General features: G+C 42.1%; 1 protein-coding gene across 1 annotated transcript in view; it reads right to left on the bottom strand.

Annotated features, from left to right (window-relative positions):
* Positions 1-21143, bottom strand: part of SLC7A14 (solute carrier family 7 member 14) — a 75527-nt gene that overhangs the window by 41248 nt on the left and 13136 nt on the right. The window contains exon 2 of the mRNA XM_032783685.2: positions 5356-5807. Coding sequence (XP_032639576.1) covers positions 5356-5656 — 301 coding nt within the window. The 5' untranslated portion in view covers positions 5657-5807. The remainder of the gene's footprint in view (positions 1-5355; positions 5808-21143) is intronic.

The raw sequence follows: 21143 nt of genomic DNA, 5'->3' as shown, positions 1-21143 counted from the left end.
CAAAACAGGCTCCATGGTTGCCATGCTATGGTGTCTGCCAGGGCAATCCAGGGAAAAAGGGCGCGAAATGATTGTCTGTCGTTGCTTTCATGGAGGAAGGATTGAGTGATGACATTTACCCAGAATCACCTGTGACACTGTTTTGGCCCCATAATGCAGTGGGATCTCAACCCAGAATTCCAATGGGCAGGGGAGACTCTGGGAACTATGGGATAGCTACCCACAGTGCAACGCTCCGGAAATCGATGCTAGCCTTGGTACATGGATGCACACCACTGAATTAATGTGCTTAGTGTGGCCGTGTGCACTTGACTTTATACAATCTGTTTTAAAAAACCAGTTTCTGTAAAATCAGAATAATCCCATAGTGCAGACATACTCAGAGTGTGAAAAGAAGTTTCAGTTGCTTATTTACCACTAATAGGAGACATGAAGAGTGCATAGTCTCATTGATGAGAGGAAATCTGAGATGACTGGCATTACTGAAACCTGGTGGGACAATCTGCATGACTGAAATTTTAAAATCATTGGTTATAACTGGGGTCAGCTCCAGCTTTTTTGCCGCCCCAAGCGGCGGGAAAAAAAAAAAGAGAAAGCTGCGACTGGTGACACTTCGGTGGCAGGGTCCGAGAGGGACTCAGGGACCCGCCGCCAAATTGCCACTGAAGACCCAGACGTGCCGCCCCTTTGCATTGGCCACCCCAAGCACCTGCGTCCTGCGCTGGTGCCTGGAGCTGGCCCTGGTTATAACCAGTCCAGGAAGGATAGAGTGCATACAGAGGGGTGTGTGTGGGGGGGGACACTCTGCATTAAGAGTACCTTTTCTAGAGTTTCTGATAACTCAAAAGTGCAGGATCTTGAATGCATATGGATCAATGCACTGACTAAGAAAGCCCAGGAGGAGTACTGATGGCAGTCTGCTACAGATCACCTAATCAAGCCAGAGAACAGGATGAGTTGTTACTTAGGCATCTTTCCGTAAGGTGTGGAAAAAAAAAACTGCTATGGGGGGCTTCCGTTTAGGAGACCTATGCTGGAGGCCTCATGCAGCCCATAGTAAGATATCAGAGTTTCCAAAAAGTACTGATGATTTTCTAGTACAAAAGGTTGTACACCCAATATGAGGTAGCTATTTTAGATCTTATGATGGATAAAGATGAATTAATCACTGGACCAGAAGTTAGTGGCTGCTTAGGGACCAGTGATTATGACCTCCTGACATTCAATAATGGCAAAGAGGTCAGTTCCAACACTAATATATTTGGTGCATCAAAAAGGGCTAACTTCTTAAAGCAGAGGAAAAATTTTAATGAAAACATGAACAAAAATTGGCAGCTCTTTAAAAGAGTTGCAGATAGTCAAAAAGCCACAATTCCAAAATCACAAAGGACAACTTTGGCTTAAAGCCCATCTTGATTCAGTCGTGACGTGAAGGCAGCAATTAGAAAAAAGTAATATATGACAAAAGGGGAAATAGATAGCAGCTGACAACTTTCTGAGCTTATTTATCAGGGAAGCTAAAGACATCAGGGGGAAAAAAATCTATCCTTAGAATGGCTAAGGACAAGAAGAAAGCTTAAGTATATTAGGAACAAAAGAAATCCTAGCAATGGTATAAGCCTTGTATTAGATTGAAATGACAAAATTGTTAATGATGCAGAAAAGACAGCAGTGTTTAATGTTTTGCATTTGGAAAGAAGCAGGAATGATGTATTTACATCATATGAGGAAACACTATTTCATTAGGAGGGTGGTGAAGCACTGGACTGGGTTACCTAGGGAGGTGGTGGAATCTCTATCCTTAGAGGTTTTTAAGGCCTGGGTTGACAAAGCCTTGGCTGGGATGATTTAGTTGGTGTTGGTCCTGCTTTCAGCAGGGAATTGGACTAGACGTCCTCCTGAGGTCTCTTTGAAGTGCATGCCAGTCAACTGGTAACAGAGGAAGATCTACATTAAACCTTTTTAAAATCAACGTGTCCAGATAACTTGTGCCAAAGTCCTAAAAGAGTTAGCTGAGAGAGTTCTCTGACCTACTGATACTTTTGAATAAATCTTGGAATATTGGGGAAGTTCCAGAAGACTGGAGGAGTGGTAATATTCAAAAAGGGCAAGCAAGATCACCCAGGTAGCTATAGCCCATTTAACCTGACATCAGTTCTGGATAAAATAATGGAAAAACGGATATGGGATTCTGTGAATAAAAAATTAAAGGATAGGGATATAAATAGTTCCCTGAAAACTAAACACAGATATCTGAGTGCAGTACCTTGTATGTTTAGAGCACTGCTAAATGTTAAGTGAAAACTGAACCAAAATAACCAGCTACATACACAGCCCTTTCTGGCTCCTTTGCCCTCATACAGCTTTACTTTTCAAGATGGTGTTGCTGTTATAAATAACAGAATTGTCAACAATCAAACAAGGAAATGGCTGAAGAGGCTATCAAAATATATTCAGATTCTTAGGGAAATGTTTTCCCAGGGATACAAAAGCAAGAAGAACAGTAAATATGGCAGACTACATGTAAATAATATTAAGGTTAAGACATAATCCCACAGAAAGTTGCAAGACACTGCACTCTTGTACCTAGGGGAGAAAACTCACTTTGAAGCAAGCACGCGTTCACTCTCCAAATGGACTTATTTCAAGCTCTCCAGGCTTTTAAGTTTACTGTGGCTGAGGCCGCATGATTGCAAAAGTCTGAAGAAGAAAATGTGGACATCAGGAAATAATAAAAATACCAAATGCTAGCTGCTATCTCTGAGAAAAATACAGTTAAGCTTGTTGTTTTCTTGGGGTGGGGGGAATCTGTCTTTTTTTTTGGTCTCAGATAAACATTCAGATCTTCCAAGAAAAAAGCCTGCACTTAATCATGTCTAGTTTATATTTGTTCTGGGATCCAGAAAATACTGCACTTGAATGGAAAATTTTTATTCATGTTAGTATCTTGTAACTTTGTCATCTCCTTGTCTGCCGACAGAAACGAACTCTGCATTGATGGTACACGTGAAATGAGATGGCTGACTTCAGTGCGGAGTCACACACATTAAATATCTCCACTGCAAAGGGACTTAAGGCCAGACTTTCAAACAAGCTCAACCTGGAGGTGCTGAGCTCTTCAAAATCTAGCTTCAGCTATGGATACAAGGCATTTGAAAATCTGTTCCCTACAGGACATGCTTGTTTGCAGTCTCAGTACTGAGGCCAAGAAATGGATGAAGTATGAGAACTGAAGAAAGGAGGTACTTAAAGTCGTAGTGCTGGTTAGGACTGATACACATTGGCAGACATAGTGATGAGGGATATTGCAGGAAGTACCCATGTGACTGTCCTTCAGTGTTCAGGACTGCCAAGCTAACACTCTCTTCAAGAGCACTAAATCCACAGACAATTTAATACTGAAAAACATTGTTACATTTCCATGACCGATAAGAGTTCAATTTGATGGTTCTTATGGTAGGTAGGTGTGTGCGTGTGTGTGTGTGCGTGCGCAGGCACGCATCCACACTACTCCCCACTGCAAGATGGAATTGCATCTGCCAAGTGTACGTGATTGTTGCCTGCTTGGGTTAGATTCACAAGGGGGGCTTGGGTGTTGCAATGCCTTAGGTGCCCAACACTTCTTGGCATTCATAACCTCAAGTTAGGCACCCAAGCTCTCCATATGCTGTGTGTGCCTAACAAAGAGACTCTCAGAAGCCACCATGCTGAGTATGGTTAGCTTAGGCATCTCCCCAAAGAAATACTGAAGAGAGAGGTGCAGCCAAAGTCCTACTCCTGAGAAGGACTTAGCATCTAAATTTGGGCCAGATAAAGATGACTGTCTAGTCAAGGTTCACAGCTGTGAGTCCTCTTCTAGAGATAGACATGGAGTAAGTCCTGTAGAGGCCTGCAAGTTCTGGTGTAATTTACATTTACTGCTGACTTATACCAGTGTATCTGTTACTGTGGATTTTAACCAGGGTGACGGAAAGCAGAATTTGGCTGTAATGTTAAGAAGCCAGAACTCAAATTGACTATTCCTCTATAATGGTTCCAGGAATGCCTGACAATATAGGGTGACGTTCTCTCTCTAACACTGATGTAAACCTGTGGCCTTCAGTGGGAGCTGCAGTCTTATAAGGAAAAGGAAAATGTAGCTCAAAGTGTGGTTGCAATGGAAGAGAATAAAGCTACTATTATGTTTTCTAAGGCTTTAGTTTTAGAAGCTGAGTGAGATCACTTTAATCTAACAGTAACTGTAAATACAATAAGCCTCTGCCACTTCTTGCCATTTTTTACCCAATATCCATATAAAAACAAATCCATCAATATTTGATTCTGCTATATAGTACAGAGACTTCTCTTAACAGCTAGTGTTAGACCATCTTTACAGTTCAGTGGTAGTGAACAGACAAGGACAAATGCCAAAAATAATGAGATCATGTAGAAAGCACAGATCAATCCATATAGTTGGTTGGATTCATTCACTTCTCTTCCTCCTTGAAAGTATCCAGCCTTCTTTAGAAGTGTTTAAATGACTTATGACAGGCTGAGGGTGCTGCTTTGTCATTAGTCTGTGCCTGGTTTATGAATTATGACATGTAAAATTCCAGCTGGTCTTTTAAATGTAATGGCCGAGCACTTCAAGTCTACAGTATACAGGCAACCAGCCACGTATCAAAAGGGAATTAAATTTGGTCACTACCATCTTATTCAGGATAAACCCCAGCAACCTAGAGATTAGGTGAGAGGCTTTATCTCCACCCAAGCTCTTCAGCCACTCTAAAATACTTTCAGCTTGAAAGTCTGTTTATTACAGAAATAGTCTAAACACAATGGCTAGTTTGTTGTTTTCATGTGGTTTTTGTCACACATATGGTGAGACAATGGATGTTTTGGGTCAGATTTTCACAGCTGCATGCCTAATTTGCATGCACACCTGAGGTAAATGGGCATGCAGATACTCCCCCAAACAACCCATAGGTTTGGGCAGTTGCCAAGATGGGCCCACACTCATAGCAACTGCACAGACAAATGCATGGAAAGGGTTTCCCCTCCCCCTGTATGAATGCTGACAATCTGGGTCTTTGTCTCTTGGTCACCTGATCCTACAAGGTTAAATGGATGCCATTATTTGCCAGTGGCTTCAGTGAGAGCTGCATAGGCTCAGCACCTTGCAAGCTTAGACCCTTGATTATTAAAAATAATTGCATCCTTAAAGCAGAAGGCAAAACATGCACCATTAAATTAGGGGCACAGCTCTCCCTGACTGACTTCAGTGGGGCTATACAAAGGAGTAAGGGCTATAGAATAAAGTCCTAAGTAGAAGCCACCATTTATTTTTATCTCTTACAACTGATCTGAATGACTCACCTGATAAAATGGAGGCAACTGCTGCAATGATGAAGGAAACAATGACTCCAGGCCCAGCCATCTCCTTAGCAACCAGTCCAGACACTACATACATTCCAGTGCCAACACAGCTTCCAACTCCAAGGGAAACCAGGTCCATTGTTGTGAGTACCTGGGCCAGCTTGGTCCCATGAGAGGTGGTGGTGCCTCTTCCCTCCAGCATTGACTCCACAGGTTTGGTGCGTAGGATCCTGGAGTGCATGGCATACCATGTGGCACCCCACTGGATCCTCCTGGGGTCCAAGTAGGAGAAGAAGCTCATTGTAATGGTGGGGTATTGAGACAAGACAGGAGGGTTCAACAACAAACTTCAATAGCAGCACCTTCAGCTAATAACAGCCCTTTTCAGAGAAGGTGTAGCACAACTTGAAGCCACATTCTTGCATTCAAAGCTTTTAGTTCGCTTTTTGGGTCTGTAAAAGAGAAGAAACATGTATTCACCCACACAAAAGTTTAGAGGTGCTCATAGAAAAACAGGATCAGCCCTCTCTAGGAGTCAGATTGGGACTCAAGAAGTCAGGGGTCAACTGGAAGCTGTGCTATAGATTTCCTCTGTGACCTGGGGAAACTCATTTAGAGGGGGATTTCAGAAGTGCTCCATGTTAGCCTACCTGTGCTCCCATGGAACTCAATGGGAGTTTTATAGTTGACTTTCATGGGAGCAGAGTTAAACTGAGCATTTCTACAAATCCCACCCTTAATGCCTCTGTCTTGGTTTCCCTAATTGCAAAATGGGGACAATGCTACCCACTTTATCTGCCCTGTCTATTTAGATTGTACGCTCTTACTGTGTATTTGCAAAGCACCTAATGCAATGGGGCATTGATCTCATTTGGGACCTCTAACTACAACTGTAATACACACTAGTCAGTGCCTGAGACTATATTTGTGTACTGCTGCCTTCCACTGGATGGGAAAAGACCTGCTCAGCTGTATTTCCTAGATCCAGTTCTGCTAACAGCTAATGGAGAGTCTCTCTTAACTCAAGAGGTTGTGCTTTGGAAGCAGGTGTTTTCATCCATGTAGTTACTGTGGAAATTCCCATCAGCCACAGAATGATAACAGAGACTGTGTAGCTGGCCATGGATTTGGTACACCATTCACTAGGTGGTGAAGAGGATTAATAAATGCTGAATCTGAACATTATGCTGTTGTGTCTTTGATCATCTCATGAGGTGTGATTCAATACCCTGTGCTCATGACCCTGTAAGACTGGAGATGGGCAAGAGGTAGCTTTGCTCCACGTATGCCATATTTTATACAGTAATGTGACTGGCTGAAGCTTAGTAATATGTGTCTGAGCCTTAAATGGACAGAACATGATTTTGTTTCCCTTAAAATAAGGAACTGCTCCTAGGGGTCAGACCTCTATCTAGGCATGAGAATTCTTGTATGGTCAGCTTCACTCAGATTTACCTGCTGCAGCATCCTTACTGAGCCTAAGAAGAAAGTATTTTAAGTGGACTCTGCTGGATCAGTTTAGGCCCAAAATTTAGGTTTTGTAAAACAAGTTTTTACAAAATCTGTCACTTGTTTCCATGTCTTTTCTGAGCCTCAGGTTGCAATTTAAAGCTCTTTTCCACAACTCTGTGTGTGTCTGTGCGTGTATTTTATTTTACATATAATATTAATTTTTAAAGCTGATTTTTGTATGCAATTTCTTAATTCAGAAAAACATCACAAGTCACGAGGCTCAAGATAAACTTGTGAGTGTTGGCAATTAGGTTTAGTAATCTAAGGTGTGGTAGGAAATCTTTTTATAAATATGAATTTTAATTTGATAGTGTCCTTAAATGTGCTTGGGAGACAAAGCAATTGTGTTTTCATCTACATATCCAAAATAAACGTTAGACAGCCTACTTAACACCACATGGCTTATTTAATAAACTTAACCCAGCATTCATTTTAGTTTTTGGTTGATCTAAATTCAGAATTTCCTCAAATTTTCCCTCCAAGCAATAGTGACCTGAAAAGAACTCTCTACAATCTAAATAAATTATATTTAAAAAATCACTCCTCCCCCACTTGAGGAAATTTGTGTCTTTGGGATGGGAGTTAAAATTGAGGTTCTGGCCCTGGTTATTAAAGATGCTGTCTGCTACTCTGTGCTGGCCAAATTCCACGCTAACTCATTACATTCTGTCTGAATTTCCCCTTCAGTTTCAGTTGGAAATGATGGGACAGATCCTCAGCTGGTGTAAGTCAGCATAGCTCCACTGACTTCACTGAAGCTAGATGGATTCCACCATCTGAGGATCAGGTGTAGTTTTCTTCTTTCCTTTTTGTCCCATGGTTTGATCCTGAAACTGCTGAGAACCTTCAGGTCTTTTTTCAGGAATGGGCTCCTGAACTAAAATGTTGCTGTGTGCCATCGAACAGCTCTGTGTTCCACCAGGCCTGCATTTCAGTGATGGGTGAAATTATTCCTGTAAATACAGTAATCGCTGTTAAAAAATCATTTATCAAAAATCACCACTCAGCTTTCTCAGAGACACAGCAGTAATAGCCTATAAGTACAGCAATATGTAGCACCATCTTGGATACTGGCATAGTACTGACTTGTTAATTACAACTACAATCTGTGGCTTGTAGAGTGCTTCTCCCAGGATTTATCATGTCTGCCTGGCACAAGTTGCAGAAGCAAGTCCTGTAACCCTGCCCTGTGGATCATCCTTGTCTCCACCCAGAGCCAATTTTTCTCATGCTTCTTCTTCCCATGGTCTTTTGTCTCACACTACCTCCCTATGCCCTGATTTTGCTGTTGCCTTCCCATTTTCGTTAGACAACAGTGGACCCACCATTTTTGCTGCCCTCCATTCACTTTGTCCCATATCCTGCTTTCTTCTCCACTTTGCCCCCTTACCATGTCATTGTTTCTCAGGAGCATGGAGGCTGCTCAGGGGTCCTTGCAGTGCCTTATATAGCACTTCCACTTGCTAGTTTCACTCTGAGACGCTAGCTGGACCTGCTGCTGAAGCTGGTACACATAGTGATTGTTGCTTCTGCACATAGGCAAACACAGCCCAGGCATGCTGCAATTCAGCCCCACTATAGAGGCCATTGCCTCCAAGTATTCCCATCAGGCTGAGGAACAATGTCCCATAATGTCCCGCCCTGTTAGCCCCGTCTTTAGCCATCTGGGCTCCTTTGGGCTTATAGATTCATTGGTTTTAAGGCCAGAAGAGACCATTAGATCATTTAGTCTGACTTCCTGTATAACACAGGCCATACAATTTCATCCAGTTACCCCTGTACTGAGCCCAGTAACTTGTGTAAGAACACTGTGTACATCTAAGTTATGATGTTTATGTAATTTTTCCTGGCCACAGACTTTTGAATGCTGTTCTTGGCTCAGAATAAATGCCATGTTCCACCCCAGAAATTGCTGCACTTGTATGGTGTGGGGGAAGTGATGCCTAGTTGGTAGAAGTGATTTGGGATCCCCATGGTGGAAAAGTACTGCTATTATAAGTGTACACACACATGGATCTTAAATCCAGTTATACCATCAGGTATTTTTTCTGCACTTCTCTTCCCCCATTTTCGCTGTTTATCAAGCTATCTTTGTATAAATAGAGGCTTTGTTTTATATACCCAGCCACTGCCACCTCCTGCCTGACTTGAGGCCCAGCCATGCAGAGTGCTGAGCACTCTTGGTATCTATTGAAGCAAGAGGGGTTGAGGTCACTCAGCACCCCTCAGGAGCTCATCACTTCACTGGATGAGGCCCCATTTTGTAATCCATGATGCCAGGGTTGACGGTATCGCAGTTGGGAGAATCTGTGTCCTCTGCGCTGTGAAACATCACCATATTTTAAAAAGGGAAGAAAGAGAACCTGGAGAACTAGACTGGTCAGCCTCACTTCAATCCTGAGCAAAATCATGGAGCAGGTCCTCAAAGAATCTATTTTGAAGCACTTGGAGGAGAGGAAGGTGATCAGGAAGAGTCAGCATGGATTCACCAAGGGCAAGTCATGCCTGACCAACCTGATTGCCTTCTGTGATGAGATAACTGGCTCTGTGGATATGAGGAAAGCAGTGGATGGGATATATCTTGATATTAGCAAAGCTTTTGATATGGTCTCCCACAATATTCTTGCCAACAAGTTAAAGTATGGATTGGATGAATGGACTATAAGTTGGCTAGAAAGCTGGCTAGATTGTCGAGCTCAACAGGTAGTGATCAATGTTTTGATGTCTAGCTGGCAGTCAGTAACAAGTGGCGTGCCCCAGAAGTCGGTCCTGGGGCCGGTTTTGTTCAACATCTTTATTAATGATCTGGATGATGGGATTAAATTGCACCCTCAGTAAGTTCGCGGATGACATTAAGCTGTGGGGAGAGGTAGATACGCTGGAGGGTAAAGATAGGGTCTGGACTGACCTAGATAAATTGGAAGATTGAGCCAAAAGAAATCTGATGAGGTTCAACAAGGACAAGTGCCAAGTCCAACACTTAGGACGGAAGAATCCCATGGACTACTACAGGCTGGGGACCGACTGGCTAAGCAGCAGTTCTGCAGAAAAGGACCTGGGGATTACAGTGGATGAGAAGCTGGATATGAGTCAGCAGCGTGCCCTTGTTGCCAAGAAGGCCAATGGCATATTGGGCTGTATTAGTAGAAGCATTGCCAGCAGATCGAGGGAAGTAATTATTCCCCTTTATTTGGCACTAGTGAGGGCACACCTGGAGTATTGTGTCCAGTTTTGGTCCCCCCACTACAGAAGGGATGTGGATAAATTGGAGAGAGTCCAGCGGAGGGCAATGAAAATGATTGGAGGCTGGAGCACATGAATTACGAGGAGAGGCTGAGGGAACTGAGCTTGTTTAGGCTGCAGAAGAGAAAAATGAGAGGGGATTTGATAGCAGCCTTCAACTATCTGAAGGGGGGTTCCAAAGAGAATGGAGCTAGGCTATTCTCAGTCGTGGCAGATGAATGACCAAGAAGCAATGGTCTCAAGTTGCAGTGCAGGAGGTCTAGGTTGGATATTAGGAAACACTATTTCACTAAGAAGGTGGTCAAGAACTGGAATGGGTTATCTAGGGAGGTGGTAGAATCTCCATCATTAGAGGTTTTTATAGGCTCGTCTTGACAAAGCCCTGGCTGGGATGGTTTAGTCTATGTTGGTACTGTTTTGAGCAGAGGATTGGACCAAATGACCTCTTGAGGTCTCTTACCACCCTAATAGTCTATGTCTTTTTTAAAAGCTGAACTGGGTATTTGTCACTCTTCAAATGAATGTTCTGATGGTTTTTGTACAGCTCAGTCAGTCCACTGCTCTCCAAGCCTTTTATTCAAATTGAAATAGTTTTAACTGAATCGTTTTTTAAACTGGTGCAAACCCTTCTGCGTGGACAACTGTACTTTAGCTTAAGAGTGGCTTATTTTGGTTTAGTTTATGCCTATTCCTAATTAGCTTAAGCAATAATGAAAAAGAGCCACTCTTAAACTGAAATAAGCGTGTCCATACAGGGTTTTAGTTTGGTTTAAATCTGTCCTTTAGGTTAAACTGATGCAATTTTCTCAGGTAGACAAGCCCTCAGCCTTAAAAAATCCCCTCTGTGTAAGTAAATACCGCTATGCCCATTTTACGGAGCGGCAGATTGAAACACAGAATGGTTATATTTTCAAAAGTGACCACTCATTCTGTGTCACTCAGTTTTGGGCATTAAACTAGAAGTTTCCCAAGTTGGGTACTCAGAAATGAAGCCATTCAAAATCAAAGGCCACTTTTGAACTGCTTGGCCAAAGTGACTTGGCTCAAGGTTGTACTTCAAACCAGTGGCAGAGGAGGGAGTAGAACCCAGGAGCTAGGCTTCAATTTTCCCTGCCTTAATAATCAAAAGCATTGCTAACAGTAGAAAATTAATTGCTCAAAATACATAGATTCTGCATGTGAATTGTTTTAAGAATATCTTTCAAAGGTTTGGGTTGGTTTTTGGGGGGTTTTGGAAACACAAAGGTTTAGTAAGAAAAACAGAGAAAAGGAGAATCAATGGTAACTGATTTTGTTTCCTTTTTATAACAATATAGTTGGGTTTAGTTGCTGAAGTGGCTGTTTTTAATATTTCTGCAAAAGTCTTCCTTCTTGATGGTTTATAAATCTTCACGTAGACTTTAATTTTTACTTCCTTTTGCCCATGAGAGCTTAGTTCTTTTACAGGACACACATTTGGTTCTCCATGAAAAAGCAACTCTTTCTGTGCCCTGATTAGTTAATTTTCTGCTGGATAAATATATTGATGTTTTTATTTTTTTCCCCCTTGATGCCCAGTTTGGATTTCCAATCGATATGCTTTGGTAGCCTTCTAGAGGGAAAAAAATGAGGAATAATTAGCTCAAGAATTTTTAAAGTCAACAAGCACTGCCTCCAGCTCTAGTTAAATTTAGTTTTCTCTTTCTCTAATGCCTTGCTGCTTTCATGCTATAGCCTGTGCTGAAGCCAAAGAGACTACAGGGATATTCAGTAATAGACTGGGAAAGTACAGTTGGGCCTGAACTAAAGTTTTGGATCTGAACCCCACCCTGTAAAACTCTGAGGAAGTTTGGATTTGACCTGAGAATCAGCCTGTGCAACTCTTATTCATGTTGAGTGGCACCTTGTTCCATGAAGAGTCCCATTGACTTCAGAAGAAGGTGCTATTCAGCATGAGTAAGGATGGCAGAATCTTGCCCTTAGTGGCTGACCTCTCACTCTCTCGGGCTGAATGAAAAACCCCTGAGACAATATCTTCAATTTGTAGAAATGTTTGGATCTTGATCCCAACTTGCAGATGGGCCAGTCATTACCTGAAGGTAAAATACAGGAGAGACTGATTCAAGGTCACAGAACTTACTGGGATACACTATGAGCAAAGGATTGTACAATGACTTGGACAAAAATTGGAGAGGGTGAAGAGAAGAGCCACAAAAAAGATCTGAGGGCTGGAAAAAATACTGCACCATGAGAGTTCAATCTGGGGAGGTAATCAAAAAAAGATGGAGGGGTGACTTGACCACAGTATAAAGTCCCTTCACTTTAGGAGATACCAGCAAAGAAAGGCACAAACAAGAACTAGTGGCTGGAAGTTAAAGCCAGACAAATTCAAACTGGAAACAAGGCACACATTTTTAACGGTGAGGGTGATTAACCATTGGAATGAAGTACCAAGCAAAGTGGTGATTTCTTCATCCCTTGATGTTTTCAGATCAAGACTGGATGCCTTTCTGGAAGAAATACTTTAGTCAAACACAGATTATAGGGCTCAATACAGAGATAACTGGGTGAAATTATGTGGCGTGTCTTATACAGGAGGTCAGATGATCTAATGTTCCCTTCTGGCCTTAACATTTCTGAATGTTAGAGTGTATCTGTTTGGGCTGCCCAAAGCCCCTAAGCTGTGAAGTACAGCTGCATAGGCTGCTCTTCATTCCAATGGTGCAAGAATCCCCTTTCTAACTGACACAAAATGCCTCCTTGTTTGGGCTGGACAGAATCACAGACCCCATCCCAGGCACCGTATATTGCAAATGGGTTCTTGGGAATGTCCCTGGAGACATAGTGAGCATGCTGCTAATGTTAGGGGCAGGTCCTTATGTGGCTGAAAATTTAAAGGGGGCTGTGATTGAATATGGCTGTAGGTAGTCCCTTTCATACTCAACCTATGTCAAAGAGAATTCCAAAGAAATTTGTTACATACTAATGTTGCAATGATCTCCTAGGTGGAGACAATGACCTTGTCCAGTAAGTGTTTTCTGTTGTTACTATAATGAAAGTCCTGATAAAATTATATTCAAGTGATATAATATACAGACACTGTAATTAACTATCTAGTGTATCTATGTTGTGTTTGTATGTCTACCCTTGGCTTTTCCTGGGTGGAATCAGAACTTCTCCACTGTGTTTCATAGGCCCCATAGTGATTTCAGCTAATAGAGATTCTCCTAAATTCTTTCATTGCTATTACTAAGTATCAGCCATGAAGTTCTATGCAACATCAGGTTTTTTATAATCCTTTTAAGAATCATTAAGGAAGAAAGTGCATTTCAGTACTTTGAGACTAACTTTTGATAACTGCAGTTATGATATTGAAACATCTGGAAGAGTTTCAGATAAGCACTTTAATTAAACTGTATCAGTACATTGTTTCTTTGCAGACTTAAAAGCTTCCCTTTGTCCCACATGAAAGCCTAGAAAAAAAATCTCATGGACGTAAAACACTATATGAAGCAGTGACAAATAGCTCATTTCTGCTCTGCCCCACTAATTTCTTATAGCCTGCTATACACAGTTAAAATAACAGATAGTCTGGGAAGGTTTGCTTTGCTCTGTGTTGTGCTTTGATCATTTCTGACTGGCAGAATCTCCTACCTCCAAATAAGGCATACTACATAACTTGGGTATATAAAGCTGTAGGTCTTAAGAGACTTTTCTTCACCCAGAGCCAATAAGAAAGATGCTCAGATGGCAGGATTTTACTCCTGGCTATCATCATCTCTTAATTATAAAACCTGAAAGCTCAGGAGAGCCTGTTTCAGTGTCAACACCACTAACTTGCAGCAGAAAGCAAACTCTCATTCGGTGAGTTCTAACTGGATTGCCAAGCCATACGCCATTAAGCAGAATGTCTGCATTGCCAACCAGTCTGAGTCAATTCTTCCAGCCTGCATTCTTATGAGCTAACATTTACTGCTGCAACCACACGCTTATTAGCAAGTGGTGTTTGTACTGCAACACTCTTCTTCATTAGGGTAAATTGACTAAAACAGCAATCAAATCAGCACTATCGGTCTAGGAATTTACAGGCACAAATCTTCTTTACCTCATGGATACATTTGCTGAATTATTCATAATGCAAATCTCATTGATAACCTCATTCACTGTCTTGTCTGTCCTTTTAATCTTATCAGTGGGGTGGCTTGTGCCCCTGTGGGTCCCCTCTACATATAGATCTGCCCCCCTCTGGCAGAAGGGGGTTGCTGCTTTCACAGCACCACTCCCACCTTTGCCCCATGCCAACACACTTCCCTTGGAGATCTGTGCAGACAGAGTTCCTGACAGTTCAGAGGATGGGGTGAAGGAGTATGGGCTGTTTCAGGGGAGGCTGCTCTTTTTGAAGGCCCCCAGTATTTGTGCATGAAAATCAGGTGAGAGCCATAGAACCTCCCACTAGGTCCCTTCTGGAGCTGGTATTGCCCAGGGTCAAGGTGACCCATCCAATGGTAGCAGTCTGCTGAAATGGACTATAGGGCCAATGAGCAGAGGAGGTAGCAGCAGCCATCCCTGCCTCCCATCCCTGCCGGGGGTTTCTTGTTACAGCATGGAAGGGGTTTTCCTTCCTCATAGATCCCTTACATTCAGGGTTGGGACGTGGCGAAACCACCAAAACCTGCAGCTGCAAACCTCTCCCACCAGAGAGGATGCTTTAAGCACCGTGTCAGGAGCTGAAACTTGGAGTCTTCCTCTTTCCATGGCCCTGGCCTGGCGCCATGCATTTTGCTTGTGGGAGGGGAGTCAGTCTGATCCTGTGTAATGAACAGTTTCAAAGGAACTGGTACAGAATGAGTCTAAAAAGGAGAAACTCAACAGTAATAAAAACATTGAAAGGCCAAATCATAGGGCCTTACTCAAGTTTTTTACACTGAAGCCAATTTTGAGTTTGCCTGAGTAATGTTAGAAGGTGGGTTTATTTTCCTCCCTGTCGCTTCCATGAATGGAAGGAATCCTCTGCACATCTCTCCTCCCCATCTTGTGCAGAAGTGGGGCTCAGTTACCTCCAAGACACCTTCCCCTCTACCACTCTCTTCCTCCGCAAACCCCATGGAGGTTGCTCTGGGATCTGCCCTGTGGGATGAGGTGGGGATGAGTTAGGGGAAGAGATGAAGGGGTTGGGGCAAGGATGCATATTCTTTATCTGGCCCTTTGGAGATTCCCAGGAAAGATAATGAAGCCTGAGGCTCTTTCTTTTGTTCTGGGCTTCTTCTCAGGATATGTCCACACTAGGAAAAAGGGTGGTTTTCTCACCACCCTGATAACTCTCATGAGGTAAAATCCTAGGCAGCTTGCAGTTTTAACATGTGTTAATAGGTCAACATAAAGACTGGGGCAGGGAGAGGTGAGCCTGGGGTTTTTAAAACACTCACCCGTCCGGGTCTTTGGCAGCAATCCGTTGGTGAGTACTTCTGTTTTTGGCGGCAAGATTTATTACCCGCTGCTGAAATGCCGCCGAAGACCGCCAGCGACTGAAGGACCCTCCACCGAATTGCCACCAAAGGTGCTCCCCCTGAGGGCTGCAGTTGTCCCAATATTTTCAAGTTACCATCTGGTCTGGTGGTCTATAAATATGAGGCAACTGAGAGAGTCTTCAGTGCCTCGCTGCTGGCTAATAGCAAAAGACTGATGAGAGCTCTTTAAGGCTGGGTCTCTGCTGGTATTTTACTTAAACTCTCCCACTGTTTCACTAGTATTGGTGCAGCGCCACCAGTGGTAGCATTGGTGGAAGCACTAGTATAGACCAGGCCTTGGTATTTTTAGCACCAGGTCATCTAAGCCTCCCCTCATCAGGTTTAAATGACACAATTACAGCCACCGCCCATCCACACTAGCACTTCTTTTGTTATTAACATCAATGGAGCTGCAACAAGGGGAGATTTTAAGGGGGAAAAAGAATAGTGCAGAAAAGGTTTGTCTGGTTAACAATTCCCATTAGGTCCAGTCACAACAGGCACTGAAGTACAGGGGCTTTAAGAGGATATTTTGTTGTTTTTTAACTGAAAAGTATCAGGGATGCAAAAACAAAGCACCAAAAAGAAACCCACTGATGATAAACTAAAAATGACAACTCCCATTGCGATTTCCCCACTAATCCTAGCAGGGAGCCAACCAGGGGCTCTCCTTAAGATAAAACGGGTTGGATTACCCCTGGTTTTGCACTATCAATCATGTTATTACAAAAGTAATTATAAAAATCCTAATTACACTACACTGTAGCGCGATAATCACCCCACACACTGAGTGCTTTTTTAAAGAGACAGCTATGCCACAAATATTGCCTGTAATCTTCAGACTACCTAGCATCAGAAAGAGATGTGCTCTGCACTAAGACATGTTTTAAACAAATGCCATTTTGTCATGTGGGGGCGGGTTTGCATAACTAATCTAAAAAATTCAGAAAGGCAGCTCTGAAGAATTTGCACAAAACACCATGTCAGTATCTTGGGGCTATGTTGATCTCTGGTGCTAGCAGCAGCTGACCGCATTTGGATGAAAGCAGATGGTGCAGCACTGAGACACAATGGACCCCCAGTTGCAACAAAAGCACTAGCCCTGAAATGAGGCGAATCAGAACACAGCAAATGGAATTAGCTGGAGTCGATAATCACAGACTCTGGGCGTGCCCCTAACATCCTGACACGGGGAAAACACTTCCTCCTGCCAATGGGCGTTTTGCCTGGTTTAGGACTATAGGAGCAAGGCAGATGCTTTTCCCAACCTGCTCTCAGACACAGCCTACACAGTCTGTTGAATTCAACCTTGTCCTTTTCCTGGACCCTAGTTTTATTAACAGAGATTAACACTAAAATAACAAAGTTCACCTCAAACCTTCTCTCTCGGCTTAGCTGGGAGTTGACACTGGCTAGGGGCGGTCCATAAATTACATAACACATTATTTGGTAATTTTTCGAGACCTACCCTCTTGTCAAATTTAAGTAATGGAGGACCCACCCACCCCTAATACATTATGAAATTTAAGGACAGCCCCTTAGCACCTGGCAGGATTGCAAAAATGGAACTGCTGAGAGGTATTATTACCCTGATCCCTTGTTGCAACACTACACCACCCTTGCTCTCTTTAGATTGTAAGCTCTTTAGGACAAGACCTTTCCTTTAGCATTGTACTGCCTGTCTGCTTGTCTAGGTGCCTAGCACATTTTGGGTGCTAAGTAATATAAATATTAATAAGGGCTTTATTTTTCCCTTGAAGAATGATTTGCTCTCATGGGTGTCCCTCACAACGTTATCTGGTATTCTTTTTTTTTTTGTGGACCACTGACCGCACAAAAAATGTAGTAGCATGTCTTTAAAATGCGAGCTTGAAATGTTAAACCAGACTCGAATGGACTACGGACTGCTTGCTGAGTTAGCACAGCTCGGACCTGAGATGAAAGACAAGAGAAACAGAGAGGAAGAAATGCACCAGCTAGGCTTCTCTCCTCTTCATTAATTATTAGTCTGGTGATTGTGATGCAGGCTGGTTTGAATGAATAGAAGCTATTGACTTTAATACATCTCCTAAAGCAGGGAAAGTAATGACGTCAGTAATGCAATTCAGTTTGCCTACAATAGAATTAAGTGAGTCTGACAGCAGTTATGAGCCACTGTAGATAAGGTGGAATGCTTCTGGTGAAGATGCTCATCAAGCTAGTATTTTCCCTTCTTACCTACCTTTTAAATGTAATCTGATTTGGGGTTTAATATGTTTGTTTTTTTACTATGTCAGTGCCTCGCTGTGATACAACAATAAAAGTAGTGTCATTGTTTCCATTATAAACCTTTCTGTTAAATTAAGGCAGTGGTTTTCAACCTGTGGTCCACAGACCCTTTCCGGTCTGCGGATTGTGTCTAAGATTTCCAAAGGGGCCCACATCTCTATTTGAAATATTTTAGGGGTCCACAAATGGGGAAAAGGTTGAAAACCACTGAATTAAGGGATTTATCACCCAAGGACACATCCTTGAAATCAGTGGGGCTCCAGGCAGGTGCAGGGCTCCACCCATACAGTTCCAGTTTCAGGATCTGGCCCTGAATGCTAAACATTGACGGGGGCTGAATTTTGACATATAAATTCTCAGCCTGAGTGGAGTTGTTGTTTGTTTTTAAAATACAAATTTTGGTTGAAATTGAGCTAGTGATTTTTTTTAAGCTCAGTCAAGTTTTGTTCTCCATCAACTAAAACTTTTTTTTTGTTAATAGTAAAACGAAATTTTGGGGGATTTAATAACACTTTGTGCTTCTATTGCACCTGTCATTTCAGTACCTTTGTGTTTGACCAATGTTAATGCTGCTATAAGGTGGATGAGTATTATTCCCATTTACAGACGTTGAAACTGAGACATGACCAAAGTCACAAGGCAAGTCAGCAACAGAACCAGAAATAGAACCCAGGAGTCCTCAAAGCCTGTACTGTATTCCATTAGTAGTCAAAATAACATGCATGAATTGTTAACTTTAGAAGATTCTTTTCTCTCTCTCTCTCTCTCTCTCTGTCGCTTACTTTTCCCTCCACACCCCACCAGTGGGTTGCCTGGGTTAATCATTATTCCGTTTGAAGGAAGCTGGGTTAACCAATTAAGGCAGATTAAAAAAAAAAGCAGCTTCAGACACCTCAGTACTAAAATAAGCACTAGAATGGGGAATTTGGGCAACTAATTAGAATGTCTGACACCCCGTCTAGACTACGCGCCGTATCGGCGCATTAAAATCGATTGCTCGGGGATCGATATATCACGTCTGATCTGGACAGGATATATCGATCCCAGAGCGCGCTTAGATCGATTCCGGAACTCCACCAAAACAAACGGAGTTCCGGAATCGACATGGCAAGCCGCGCACATCGATCCCTGCGGCGCGTGAAGACGGGTTAATAAATCGATTTTAGATATTCGATTTCAGCTATGCTATTCTCGTAGCTGAAATTGCGTATCTAAAATCGATTTTCGCGCGTAGTGTAGACGTGGCCTGAGATTAAAACTGGCATTTTTCGTAAGGGGCTTGGTGGTGAAGGCCATTAAGTACCTACATCGATTGCTGGTTTAACATTTCATGCAATTAGATGCTGCCCAAGTCACAAACAATTTGTCCAGCCTACATTGGTCCTTTACAATAGTTTGCATTATTGCTATAATAAAAATACCATGTCGGAAAGAGCGTAGGCATTGTGACATTCTGACGGAAGAGGCCAGAGCTTTTGGAAGCAGTGAAAGTTGGATCCTTCAACCATGTGGGGTGAAGTCTCTGGGAACTGATTATAGGTTAGAAATTGCTTGAGGCCAGGATGGTACTCTGTTAAGCTTTAGACACCAGAAAGTACGTTTTATTTTTTGTTTGTAACCATACCTGTCTTTTTTCCTCTTCTTGCTTAGTATCACTTAAATCTCTGTTCTTAATTCATAAACTTTTTCTTAGTTTTATTATAAACTAAGTGCTGCTTTGTTGAAGTGACATGTGAGGCTGCAGCTAACCTAACAGGCTGGTATATGCACACTGTATCTTTGGAGGCAGCAAACGTAACAATTTCTGTGAGAGGGACTGTCCACTACAGAAAAATGTCTCTTGGGAACTGGGGTTTGCTGACCATTGCCCTGAAGGCAAGGTAAAGACTGGCAGAATCTCAAGGAGTTTGTGGGTTAGGTGGGATGGCAGGGAGTTGACTGACAATCTAATCTCCAGCCAAACTCTCCTATACACAGTGGCTCTCAGTTCTGGTGTCCTGAGTAGAACATCATAGGCATGAATATTGGCATAAGGTGGTATCTGCACAGACAACTCTGTCAAAGAGCCAATGGCACATTCTCCAGCTCATCTATATTAACCACTGCTGACACTTAAGAAAAAGCAGCTCTCAGAATTGGGCTGACGGACAATTTGCTACTTTATTCTATCCTAACATGCTTGATGTATTCTGAGGTATCAGTAACTAATAGCTCTTACTACATCTGCCAAATAATATAAATTGACATTTTATTAGAAGAATTTCTGTGATGCTCATTCAAATAGTATCTTTATCTCCCAGTAAAACACATCCCATATAACTCTAAGCACCAGATTCTCTATTACCCTGAGCACGGTATAGTCATTTACACTTGTGGAAATCTTGTTTAAAATTCTGATTTGATTGCATTTTACACCGGGGTTCACACCCCCTTTGCACAGGTATAAATGACTACACAAAATGTAGAGTGGTGTACAACCATGTATAGTGTATTTAAGATAGACTTAGAAGATAGTCTGAAGACTGAATACGTTCTAAGAAATGCAGTATGCTTAAAACATTCTATTTGAATTTGCAACAGAATATTTAGTGACAAAAAAGGAATCCGAATGACAGATACAGTGATAGTCAATTTACACACTTGTTAAAAAAGTCTAATATGTCATTGGTGTCTGAGGTTGCAAAATAAAAACCTTAAAAGAATAATAGTACTGCTAATGAACATACATAAAATAGCACTAGAATAATGGTTTGAGTTCAGAATTGGGAACCAGGAACTCCTCAGTGCTCCCTCTGATACAGAGTCCCTCTTTGATCATAGGCAAGTCACTTAACCTTTCAGTCTCAATTTTGCCATCTGTACAATGGAGACAATTGTTATCTTGCAGGGAGTGTAGTTAGGATTAATTAGCTAGTGTTTACAGAGGAGGTTGAAGCATTTCAATACCATATCAAACACTGTAAGGCTTTACCACTTATACTACATTCTATCTAGGAAATAATTATAACAATTTTTTATATTTTCCAATATTCATTTGCCACAGTTGAGTGAACTTGTATTCCACATGTAAACATTACTATCATTGACAACTGTTAAATACTGCTGCCCTATACTTCTCTGTGGTTAGGGGTTATAAAAAGACTAATATTTAAATGAACTGGTCAAGATTTTCAAAAGAGCTCATGATTTTGAGTACCTCAAGTTTGGTGCCCAATGTGAGATACCTTAAAGGGGCCTGATTTTCAGAAAGTGTTAATGGCAAGATTTTTAAAGGTATTT

This window comes from Chelonoidis abingdonii, chromosome 8 (genome assembly GCF_003597395.2).
Source record: "Chelonoidis abingdonii isolate Lonesome George chromosome 8, CheloAbing_2.0, whole genome shotgun sequence".
Classification (NCBI taxonomy): Eukaryota; Metazoa; Chordata; order Testudines; family Testudinidae; genus Chelonoidis; species Chelonoidis abingdonii.
The sequence above is the reverse complement of the archived record's forward strand: the minus strand, read 5'-3'. Positions and strand labels throughout refer to the sequence as shown.